Source organism: Camelus dromedarius, chromosome 4 (genome assembly GCF_036321535.1).
Source record: "Camelus dromedarius isolate mCamDro1 chromosome 4, mCamDro1.pat, whole genome shotgun sequence".
NCBI classification, from domain to species: domain Eukaryota; kingdom Metazoa; phylum Chordata; class Mammalia; order Artiodactyla; family Camelidae; genus Camelus; species Camelus dromedarius.
The window spans coordinates 65,129,754-65,142,663 of NC_087439.1; the positions used below are offsets into that span (position 1 = coordinate 65,129,754).

The 12,910-nt window shown below is 39.6% G+C and overlaps 1 protein-coding gene across 13 annotated transcripts in view; it reads right to left on the bottom strand.

Moving 5' to 3' along the window:
- The window catches only part of UNC80 (unc-80 homolog, NALCN channel complex subunit), a 190,501-nt gene extending 181,146 nt beyond the window's left edge, over positions 1-9,355 (bottom strand). For all 13 annotated transcript variants that reach the window (XM_064485009.1, XM_064485007.1, XM_064485012.1 and 10 more), the window contains exons 1-4: positions 9,164-9,355; positions 8,172-8,220; positions 5,219-5,375; positions 3,980-4,281 (exon numbers count right to left, since the gene is read on the bottom strand). In XM_064485009.1, coding sequence (XP_064341079.1) covers positions 3,980-4,281; positions 5,219-5,375; positions 8,172-8,220; positions 9,164-9,255 — 600 coding nt within the window. In that variant the 5' untranslated portion in view covers positions 9,256-9,355. The remainder of the gene's footprint in view (positions 1-3,979; positions 4,282-5,218; positions 5,376-8,171; positions 8,221-9,163) is intronic.
- Positions 9,356-12,910: the final 3,555 nt, after the last annotated feature.

The following is a 12,910-nucleotide window of genomic DNA, read 5'->3' on the forward strand; positions in this document are numbered from 1 at the left end:
TTTACGGGCATGACCAGCATGAGAATAGGACTGGGAAAAAAACATGTTATGTTCTTAGGGAGATTCCAAGCACTTGGAGCTCATAGGCAGGAGAAGAAGCCAGGCAGCTCCCAGATACCACTAAGGAGCTGGAGTTTCACTCTCTGTATAATGAAAAATCCACAAATTATTTTAAGCATGTTGGTTATTTGGTCAGATCTGCATTTTAGAGAGAGTGCTTTGGTGTTGAGGTTGGATTTTATGAGACAAGCCAGGAGACAATCCAGTTAGAAAGTGACCAAGTCAGAGGTCCAAGTGAGAGATGATGAAAGCTTAAGTTAAGGCAGTAGATAGGGATGAAGAAGATGTGGTCAATTTGAGAAATATTTAGGAAACAAAATGAGTAGAACTCTGTGATTAGTGGAATATGCAGGTAAGAATGAAGGAGTAATCATAGGAAGCTCCTAGGTTTTGAGTTTATGTGAATGGATCCACTGAAATATAGAACATCAGGAGAAGGGCTCATTCCGGGGGAAATCTGAATGCTCATGGATTATCTATTTGAAGAAGCTAGTTGACAAGTTGGTCTAGAGGCCAGGAGAGGAGAATAGTTAAGAGATATAAAATTAGGTGACTTCAGCCTATTGGGACACAAATGGTAAATGAAGCAGGAGAAGAGGTCAGAGAGAAGATACAGCGACAATAGCAAAGGGTCTAGTTTGTATCTCTGGAGAACTCCCAGAGTTAAAGGGGCAGGCAAAGAAGATGAGCTCTCAAAGAAGATAGAGCAGAATTAGCCAGGGATGCATGGAGAGCTGGCAGAGTGTATCGTCACCAAAGGAATGGAAATCTTCAAGAAGAAATGATGGCTGGGATTTCAAAATTTGTAGATACTGACAGGCATAGGCAGAAGAGATAAGCAAGATTATACTGTATAGCACAGGGAAATATATACAAGACCTTGTGGTGGCTCACAGCAAAAAAAAAAAATGTGATAATGAATATATGTATGTTCATATATAATTGAAAAATTGTGCTCTACACTGGAATTTGACACAACATTGTAAAATGACTGCAACTCAATAAAGAAATGTTAAAAAAAAATAGAAGAAGAAGAGATGATGGTAATTTCAAACACAGCTGAGTTTTAGTGAGATGAAGACAGCAAAAGAAAGATTAGGTCAATAGCTCAGAGGCTGTTCATGACTTTAGTGAAGAGATTTCCAGCACAGAAACATAAAAAACTGCGTAGTTTTGTAGAAAGTCAGATGGAATTGGGTTTGAATCCCACCTTGGTTACTTAATGAGCTTGATTATTGCCTCTCTGGACCTCAGTTTCCTCTTTGGTAAAATGAAGACAAAGATATTCACCTTCCTGTGGGTGTTTGTAAAAACCAGAAATGATACTTGAAAACTGCCCGTTACATAACGCGCTCAGATGAAAAAAGCCTCGTGGGGATATTTATCACATTATTACAATGTTTTATCCCCTATGGCATCTAGAACAATACTTCCCTTATAGCAATAGTAAAATGATAAAACAATAGTGCTAGTAATAACACCCAGCAATAATTGTTACAATACTATGTATTAATCACTGTGCAGTGTATCAGAGGCACTTTCTTACTCCCTTATAAATGCTCCAGTCCCAGGCCATAGGTAAAACCTGGGGACCTTGAGCCAGCTCTTCTCAACTAGCTACAGTCTCCCCTGAAAGAAGATCTGGTTCCCCTCCCACTAATAATGCACAACGCCAGCAGCAATAAAATGCCAACACTGCAAGTAACTACCATTTGTTAATGACTTCTTTTTGTGTGTCAGGTTGAGCACTATAATTTGTTTAATCCTCACAGTGCCTCATAAAATTATTCTTACATTCAATTGATACTTCAGGCTTAAAGAAGTTAGTTGCTCAATGTCCTTCCTACTTAGAGTAGGATGCAGCAAGCACTGGATTCTAAAGCAGGCCTGTGTCCTTAACTTGGACTCTCAGCATGTCTTCAAATAAAATTACTGCCATTCGGGTCACTCCTATACTTTCACATTTTTTAATCCAGAGGATATTTCTCTACAAATAGACATCTTACTGGGCTATCTTTTTAAAGGAACTTTCTTTCCTGCTCTCTCCATTTTAGGGACTATGTACCTACATGTAACTGATACTCTTAGCACCAGAATCAGCTTCTGATAATAACTTGGTTTTATTTAGTGAGTCAGTCATTAAGTGATTATTGATTGCTCCATATATGTCAGACACTCTTCTAGGCGCTAGAGATACAGCTGGGACCTGGACAGGCAGCATCCTTTTGCTCAAGAACCTCTGTTTTAGGGAGAGTGATAGGCAACAAATGTAAACAAACCCATAAAATAATTTCAGGTACTGATAAGTGCTAAGAAGGAAACAATGAAAGAAGTAGATTTATATACTAGTGGCACTAAAGTAGCCAGGGAAATACTTCCCGAGGTGGTAACATTTGAGTTGTGAGTAAAGTGACAGAAAGGACATGGCCATGTGAAAATCTAGGGGTAGAGGATGGGAGTAACGCTTCAAATAGAAGGAAAAATCAGTGAAAAGACCTGAAAGCAAGAATACGCTTGTTGAGTTGGAGGGTGAACCTGTGGTGAGTCTGCAAGTTAGTGAACAAGAGAGACGCCAGTGAGATGGAGGGAGACGAGGCTGGGGAGGTGGGCAGAAGCAGGTCCTGCAGGCCCCATGGGTCTGGGAGAGGGTCTCAGATAAAGTGATGCTTTCCATTAAGTGTAACCTTTATAAAAGACTTTGAAAGATGGAAAGCATAATGCTTTTAAAGCAGCAATTTAATTTAATTTAATAACACAGAATTTTTTGATAATTTTCATAGATGATGTGGCCAGTGCCTGTGAAACATTTTGGGAATATACAGGTAATTTCAATTCAGCAATGGGACAAAGTCCACTGAAAGTGAATTTATCTAAAATTAAATTAAATGGATGAAAAGTCTTACTAGTCCATGCCCCCTCAATGGTCTCACAACCATCATATATACATATATATATATGTATTTATATATTTATTTTACATATATATATAATGAAACATTGATTTATTAGGATCCTGATATTCTATTAAAGAACAGTTGAGTGTAATAATTCCTTATCTCTTATCAGAGCACTTAGATGGAACACTCTCATTCATTCATTCATAGAAGTAACAAATAATTCTTGATTTCTTTCCATGTACTTGATGTCTTTCCATGGACTTTCTATGCACTCTATCTTCACATATACTCACCGTGTGTTCAAAATATCCAAAATTGTATGCAGTGGAGGACCCAAGAGGTTAAATAATATCACCAAGATCACATAGCTAGAAAGGGTTGGCACAATGACTTCAAATGATTTTGTCTCTTTCAGATCCAAGGAGTACATGCATATAATTGTATTTTAATACAGTTTATTTCTATGTAATACCATGTTTTGTACTTTATGCATTTAAAAATATTTTGAAAAGCAATTCTTAGATTGTACACCAAATTGTTAAAAGGTCCACAGCACATAAAACGTAAAAACTTCTGCTCTATTATAACAGATATAATATTATTATTACAAAATGCTATAGAAATACAAAGGAACAATGGAGGGAAAGGAGGGCAGAGCAGACTGCAAGGGCATATTGAGGGAATGGTTCACATGGCTCCCAGAGCTGGATCATGAGGTGGTCAGTAGGGACTGGCAGTTGATTACGAGAGGGACTTAAGCTCCAGATCATGCTTGACCTTATATGGCATGTTTCATATGCTGGGCATGATCTTGGGGCAGATGGAGAACCACTGAAAGTTCTTAAAGAAGAACTTTGGTTTTAAAATAATGTTTGGTAGTTTAATATAGCAGCAAAGCTCTCCATGTCTTGGCTTGCCATAAGATCAGACAAAGACATGGACACCAAGTATGGAAATATCATTTGAAGCCCACCCTCACCTGACCTCCAGCCCCCTTCAGCCCTAACCAGCTTTCTGCTTACCTTGATCCTGTGCACCAGAGGAGCAAACAGAAACACAAAGAGCTCCACGGTAGCCATGGAGTTCTGGAAGATCTTCCTTCGGTTGTTTTCTTCTTCATCGTTGGAGGTGCTCTGGCAAGGCTGCCCTGGAGAACCTTGGTTTTCAACCTGATGGATGAAAGCGCTGCTGCCGCCACCCCAGCTGGAGCCTCGGTCTGTGCCCCCAAAACGCTCACTGCTGCAGTCCTGGGGGGCTTCCAGGAGCATCCAGTGCAGGGTGTGAAGGAGCTTTGTCTCAGCGACACCCAGTTTATCCTGGTGGCCTGCATGGGACAACCCCACAGTCAGGTTAAGGCAAACTCTATGACCAGAACAATGGATGTCAACCTTAGGTCTTGAGAGCACATCCTTGCTTTGTTCTGTGACTTGATTTCCTGGGAGACACCAGCATTTCTCTGTACCACTTACAGTCACTGCTGGGAGGGCTCATTCTTGTTCTGGGGACTTTCTAACTGGCTGTAATCTCTGCAGAATGATATGCTGTCACAGGGAGAGAAACTGCATGGATCACAGCTCTTCAGTAAGATCCCCATATATGTTTCCAAATAAGCAGCACAATGGTTAAGGGTATTGGCTCTGAAGATAACAACTACTCCATTTTAGAAAGTGTGACTAGGAAAGACCTCTTGAGAAAGGTAACATGTGAGCAAAGACCCAAATAAGGGGAAGGAACAGGATGGAGAAGAGCTTGGGATAGACAGCTAGGACATAATGCTATGTGGGAAAAGCAATCTGCAAATAATCTAAATAAGACAAATAATATTTATGTGCATGCATGTACACATACACATAGCGCTACAAAGTTGGGAAAGGTCTGGAGGGCACTATGCCAAATTCACGAAGGCGGTTGCTTTAGGCATTGGTAGAACAAAGGGACAGCTCTGATTAGAACTCATCTTGAACAGGTGAGAGTCTTTAGTTTTCCTATAACATTTTAATGTTTGAATGGAGAATATATTCACATAATACTTGTAAAATTAAAACCTTAAAACAAACAGAGCTAGTCCTCTCGTTGGTAATATGGAGATAATAGTGATGCCAGAGTGACGGAGACTTTGTGAAAATTAAATGAGAGAATGTGTGCACAGTGCCTGGGAAAATAAATAATAAGGAAGAAGGACAGTTCTTATGAGTGTTATTAGGAGTTGCTCTGAGTGAGGACAATGATTCACCATGAAGAAGGGAAGCAGGAGCACCAACCTAGTTTGTTCCTGTTCGACAGCAGGGTGGCGGTGCAGTGGAGGACATGAGGCAAAGCAGCTTGTACCAGTTCCCATCTGGAAATGCTCTGGATGGCCTCAGAGAGGGCCGGAGAGAGGCCATGAAGCTTGTTTTCTACCAATACTCGTTCAAAGGACTGTAGACAACAAAAAAAGTGAAATAAGAAATTGAACTCTGATGGGTGAAAAACTAGACAATGTACTACATATCCGAAAAGACACAAATAATTACATTAAATTGTTTAGAGTGTGCTCAAGTTGCATTTCATTCTGTATGTTGACATGCAGTGAGTCAGTGATAATTTCCTATTATCTACCCATTTTCAAGTTTTTGAGCCAAAGTCTATGGTTTGAATTATTAAATGATTTTTATTTCCACCAAAATAAGTTCCTATCAAAAGAAAAAGTGCAACAACACATTTAACCTTATAAAGTTTTTGGATGTAATATTTTATAAAAATGTTTTTGGGTCATCTAAAGGGTTATCACAACTGCAGACCAAATTGAAATGTCTCTTGTGAAAGTATCTTGAGGTACAGAATTTATGAGAATGTGCAATCTTTCAAGAGATCTGACTTTAGGGTTCCTGAGTTATTCTATGTTCCTAGCAAAGAGTTGGCACATGACACTCCTCACCTAATGCCTGCAACCATAAAGATATTTAATATATCTTTTCAATAAAGAAAGAAAAGGACAGGGAGAAAGAGGGAGGGAGGAAGGAAATAAGCCATTTTTGCTTTGCTAGTTTACTAAATCTTCTATCCTGGTTGGAGATTCTTTCAGAGAGTGAAGCATCCCCACTGAATAGGTTTGACCTACTCAATTTTTTTTGAAGGTATAGGAGGATATCACTATAAGATGTTGGGGAAAGTGTAGCTATCAAATATTAGAATAAGTTTAATAGACATTTGACTTGGATGAACAGAACCTGATTGGTACTTGATGTCCCAGATGGTCTAAAGAATTGTGTTCTCTAGAATCATAATACAAGTCCCAGGTGCTCAAGCTGTAGTATTGGAATTATTAGGATACCTGAGAAAACAACATGACTTAATACAGAGATTCTCCAAAGAAAACCATCTACTTTAGACTCAAGGAAGGAAAATAAATTCATCTTCATAATGAAAGGCATGCTGAGGTTTGGCAAGGAGTGCAATCAGAGATACAGTCTTTTGGGTTTTGTTTTGTGTTGTGTTTTGTTTTTTTAAAAAAACAAGATAAAGACAGATCCAAACACTTTTAAATTCCTCAGCCCTCCGATATCTAAGTATTCATTAGGTAAAGGGTGAGTATATTAGACATTAGAAGACTATAAGAATTTATACAGTCTTGATGAATATACCTTTAGAGGATGAGTTATATATTTCATAATCTCAAGAAGCTTTAGATACTTAATATCATTTTCTTCTTAAGTGTTACTAATATAACTTTCTATAATTTTCAATGCAGGAAATTGGTTTTTATACTTATATCTATCTATGAATGTGACTTACTTTTTTGATATTGTGTGACTATATTAAAAATGTCAAGCACATCTTTGCCAAGAACAGAGAAAAGTCAGGGTTATTTTAAGCTAGTGTAATTGTAACCATGGTTTGATGAAGGCTCAGAGATTTCAAGTGTCAAATTACTTTAACCTGAGCTAAGTACAACAAATTACATTAAAAGAGACTTACTAGAAAGTTAGTTAGATTAAAAAAAAAAAACTGTGACAATTTTGAAGGTTAAGAGATGCAACAAAGCAAATTCCTATTTAAGTGTGCATGTGTGTGTGGGAGGGGGGTGTTTAATTCTCCACTGGCTTCCATAATAGTTTGTGGCCCTAACACATTTCAGAGCTCCTTACTAGGAGGTCATCTATCACCTATCTAGGCATTTGGAAAAATCATGGCAATATCCACATGGGTAGATTTCCACTTATAGGTTATAATATATGCAATGTAAGACCTTTACCTGAGCTCCAAATTTTAATGAAGTCTGTGAAAAGTGCATTTCAACTTTGCTTCATTGTTTCATGTCCTTTGTTCTCAATTTGTAAGACATGCATGGGATTCCCTTATAATCTCGGGACAAGTACACAATATTTTGCATAAACATTAATAGCATTATTTTCATAGTTATTTCATATCGTCCATTTCAGACTTGCACAAAAATGGAAGACATCAAATTAAAAAATGCATATTATTTTGAGTAGTTCACAGGCTGTCATCTTGTGAACTTCCACTATATAAATCTTGATTTTGTTTTTTTTTGGGGGGGGTAATTAGCTTTATTTATTTATTCATCTATTTTTTATCAAGGTGCTGGGGACTGAACCCAGGACTGAGTGCATGCTAAGCATGTGCTCTACCACTAGAGCTATACCCTCCCCCTTGAGTCTTGATTTTGTTAATTAAGGATTTCACTTATCATACTTGCCCTGCAAGCCCTCTACCACCTGGTTCTCTGCTATCTCTCCCCCTCTCTTCTACAGGTCTACCAACCCCCTACCCTCGGCTCTGGGCTAAGGGCCTTTAGTCTTGCTTTTCCTCTGCTCTTCCCTCAGCTATTTTTCCCTCCCTTCCTTAAAGCTTTGTCCAAGGGTCACATTAGCACGCAAACCTTATCTATCCAATGCATCTAACATAAAACCTTCACCCTAATGCTCTCTAATTTCCTTTTCTGCTTAACTTTTCTCCATAGCGTATATCACCATCTGGCTTGTTATGGCTTTTACTTATTTGTAAGTAGACTGTCCCTCTCCCTTTAGAATGCAAACCCCATATTTGTTTAGATTATTGCTCTATCTCATTATCTGGAACTCTGCCTGACACGTAGTAGGTGCTCAATAATATTTGCCAAGTGAATTAATATACACAGTATGATCTAATGTCTTTCTTACAAATTACCATACAGAATATAGAAATAGTGGTTAAACGGTAAATATCACATACCACACAAGAGGCTTCATATTGCTTCCCCAGTTTAGGCCTCAAAAATGCACTGAAAAATTAATAGAGATAATTGTAATAAACATAAGTACAATTATTATTAGAGCACCCTTATGACATATTTTTCAACAAATAAGACAGTGCTATGAAACTCAAATTTCATGCCTTCCTATGGCTTGTTAATGAGCAGGTGTTGAATAGCTGACGACGTTTGCTTTTACACGTGTAATTACATATATGAAAAAGCTGTGATCTCTACAGTTTATGCAGCCACTCTTATTCTGAAGACTTTTTACCTAATTGGATTCTAAATCGCCAATGGTCAGAAGTGTTGCATTACTCATGTGTACAGTCATATTAAAAACTGAAAAATGAACACAGCTTGTGGGTTATGATTTTCAGGATCTAATTTCTTAGCTGATAAATCTCTAGAATAATAATAGTAGCAATAACGGAATCTTGTTTCCTGTTTATTGGAATAGGCTTCAGGATTTTTCGGGAAAAAAATTCTTATCAAAAATTCTTCTCAGAGGGTTTAATCAGGAAGATTACACCGGCTGAATCCGAGCAAAAATGGTTAACAAGTGGGCATAGCAGATATTCGACAAACAGGAGCTGGAAAAACAACAGGTCACCGGGCTGGAATTACAGCAGGAGATGGAGGGGGAATTGGACACAGGAGCACAACCAGTCATAATTATCTTCCCTAGTTCCCCGCCCCCTCTTCCTAGGCTCTCTGCCCTCCTACCCCCTAAATAATGTATATATTTATTCTACAGTTGCCGATCTACTTGCCGTCAAACTTCACTGAAATATTTTTAAATGCGTGGTTTTAAGCGGGTGCAGAGGGCTTGCTTTCCAGCCCCAGAGAGGGAGTTGCAGGCTGTGGCGCGGCCTCAGCGGCAGCGGCAGTGGCGGTGGTGGCGACGACCCAGGCGGCCCCGGGAGCGCCCCCAGCCCAGGGCGGCCCGCGGTGCGCCCTCTGCGCCCCTCACCTGGTTTGCCGCCACAGGAAGGTCTGGATAGGCAAGGGAATGCCGCGGCCGCTGTCTTGCTCCTGGCCCTCGGAGCTCTTCCTCTTCACCATGATGGTGGCTCCCGGGAGTCCTACTGCAGGACCCAGCGCCGGCTCCTCGCTAGCCGCCGCCGCCGCCACCTCCTCCTCCCGCTGCTCTCCCCAACTCTCATCCCCTCCTTCCCCGAGGCAGAGCAGGCTCTCTCCGCCCTGATCCCCCGTCCCTCTCCCCTTCCCCCGCCCCTCCCCGTGCGTGGAACATGGCTGCGGGAGGAGGGGAGGGCTGGAGGAGCCGCGGAGCGAGGAGGGGGGCGCTCGGAGGAGCTGTCCGCCTCGCCGCCCCCGTGCCCGCTCCTTGCTTTCAGCACCTCCCACTGTGGACAGCGGCCAGCGCCGGACGGACCGGCGGGAAACAAGACCAGGGGGTCAGGTTGAGAAGCGGCGGGATGGCCAAAAGGGTCCACCCTCCGCATCGCACGCAGGTCCCCTGTTTGGCCTCTTTAGCCCCCAGGATTCGGCTTCCTCCCCTCGGATCTGCACCCCAGGAGTGTCCCCTGTCCTGCTTCCCAACCTCAGCATCTGAAGAACTGTCACGGTCTGGGGAGGAGGAGCTTTGGGGAACCGCAGAGCAGTCACTAACCCTGGCATCATTCGCACCTCTAGCAAGGAGGTCAGGAGTCCACCCTCGGGGCTTAGCAGAAGGAGCACATGAAAATTATTAGAAGTGTAAACCAGGAAGGAAACTGGCTTGGTGAGACAGAGAAAGCCTGAAAGTTCTCTGATGTACAAATTTATTTTAAAATGGTAACCATAAGAAAGTAACCATGCATGTTTTGCAAAAGCAGAAATATTCCCAAACTACCCAGTTGTGAGTATCAGTTAATTAGAACCTGAGAAAGAACATTTGAATCATGCTGTTAGGATATGCAGTTTATTATAGTCCATTAGTGCCCTTGGATGATCCTGCTCATCGCATTGATACTTGCCATCTTATTTCAGTTGTAGTCAAAGCCCATACTATAGTTTATAAGTGGATTATTGTTAGATGTTTTACCTGGCAGTGAAACAAGTAGGGGTGGGATTAAGTGAAGCAGTCTGAGTAAAAAACAATTGCTGTGGATCCAAATACTTGCAAAACAAACATAGTCATATGCCTTTTTGAACAAAGGTATTGGTGTGACCCATGCAATGGAGAATTAGACCCTGATCTCAACAAACAGAAATATTTTATGTATAATTAACTGCTTGTGTGTCTACTCCGTATAGAGAGAACTACAAGATGTGTATTGATATTTTCAGTCACAGAAATAAGTTTATTTAATATCTTAAAGTCATTTTTTAAAACCACTATTGGACAAAGAATCTTATAATTCATATCAGCAGTTCTGTCAGGAGGAAAAAAATAACAATGATATTTTGTAAGTTTAATAGTAACTTCATTTCTTAGAATTATGTAATAGTCATGCATTTTTCAATCATTCATAGACACTCTTCATTGCTTTAAGATTATAAATATCTACGGCTAGGACACACAAAGGAAACTTAGAGGTGGTCTGCCCCTAGTTTCAAGTTTTAACTATTAGGGTGTTGAGGCCTAGAGTTAGGAAGCAACTTGCCTAACTGGTTAATGGCAGAGCCCAAAGGAGAAGCAGGTCCTCATGAGTCTTAGCACAGAGGTCTTCTCTTTTATAGGATAGACAGTAAATAGGTTTTCTTTCTCATGCCAACTCAAATCAATTGATAAGACCTGCCCCTTGAGAAAGATGGTGCAACTAAGGCACAGGTACTGCAAGAAAGGACTACAGTTACTGATTAGTGTTGTCTGCTATGTGACGAGAATAGGGGAATAACATATATGTTTGCTATTTCTCGAAGCTATTCTTTATACACATTCCTTGAGGCTAAACTCAATATTTCTTCTGCCTTGTTTGTAACTGCAATCACTCACAATGCTACTTAATGTTGTCAAAGGTATTCTACTCTAAGAGAAGTCGTATGTCTCAGTGAATCAAACTTGAATTTGATCACTAGGAAGCATGTCATTCTCAGTGTTTGGATCTTCACTGAGTTTTCTTGAGCTGTTTTTTACTTCTTGTGTTGCTAAATGTCTTAAGCTTCTGCATTAGTATAATGTAACCTGTCTGAGTAGGTTTTCAAAGCTGCCAGGGCAGGCCTAAAGCTCTGAGTACAGGCTAGCTCCAGTTTTGCTCCTCTTAAAGTCATCTTTTAATAGGAATCTTGAAACAAGGAAAATATAGATTCTAAACCACTTATTCAATGCAAATTTATTTCGTTCATTTTGTATGCCAACCATTAATCTATATAGATTCCTGCTCATGAGGAACTCACAGTATTGAAGGAGAGACAGACAGGTAAAGAAAAAGGTACCATGATATGAATTCACTTATGAACAAAGGGGCAGATCAGAAAATAGGGGCAGGAATCAGAGGGAGAAAGGTATTGTATGGCAGGCTACAAAGTTTGGATAGGAAGAATTTAAGTGGAGCAGGAAAAACTTCATTTCCATTTAAAAGTGATTGATATGACTAGAATGTAGAAGTCATTTTAAATAGGCAAGGGCTGTAGGTGGGAACACCAGTCTAGAGATTAGAAAAATATCGTATGAGATCCTGAATATGAGAGCAGAGCTAGAGATTTGGAGTTGAGTTTGAGTGATCTTGCAGAAGCAGAATAAATAGGCCTTGATTACAAAGTGGGCATGGAAAAATTAAAAATAGGTAGCACAGTGGTTAAAAGCTTAGGTCTTGAGCCAGACAGTTTTAACTCTAACTCTACCTCTTATTATGTATAATACCCTGGAAAAGGTTCTTCACTAAGGTTTTCAAATAATAGCACCTTCCCCATAGAGATGTTGTAAAGATTAATATTAATACTTGCAAAGAATTTAAGAGAGTCCCTGTTCTATACTAAGCCTTCAGTACATATCCACCAAAGCTCTAAATTTTCTATTTTGAGCAACTGAGTAATGATGATCTCATTCAAAGAGAGAAAAAGTTGGCAAGGAGAATCGTGTTCTTATTTTATATGTGTGTATGGGAGCATTAATGAGTTTTCCTTGAGCATCTTTTGGAAATTCCAATGGATATCATGAAGAGGCAGCTGGAAATATGGATATAGAGTTCAGAAGAGTTAATGAGGTAGGATAGATTGATTAATACTGTATAAAATGTAGTTGAAACCATGGAAGTAGGTAAAGTAATTCAGGTGAACATCTGGAAAGAGAAAAAAAAAAACCAATTTGGAAGTATAAGGGACATCAACTATTGTCTATTGTCACAAAAGATATTTTTGAGAGGTGAGAGCATAGAATAGGATAGTGGGGTAGGCAGAATTCTAAGACAGCTCCCAAGGTGAACATACACATCTTCTTCAAGCTAGTCATTAAAAAACTAACCTAAGTGCTGCTGTGAAACAACTTATATAAACTTTCTTCAGGTTTTTAAAACATTTATTTCTTGGGGTATTTTTGGTTTAAAGAAAATTTACACAGAAAGAACCTATATTCTCTCTTATCCAGCTCACAGTTTCTCCTACTAACAACTTGTATTGCTGTGGTACATTTGCTATTATTGATGAGCCAATTTATACGTTATTATTAACTAAATCCATAGTTTACATTAGAGTTCACTCTTTATATTGTAGAATTGTATGGGTTTTTCCAAATAATGTAATTTATCCATCATTTTTATATCATACAGAGTAGTTT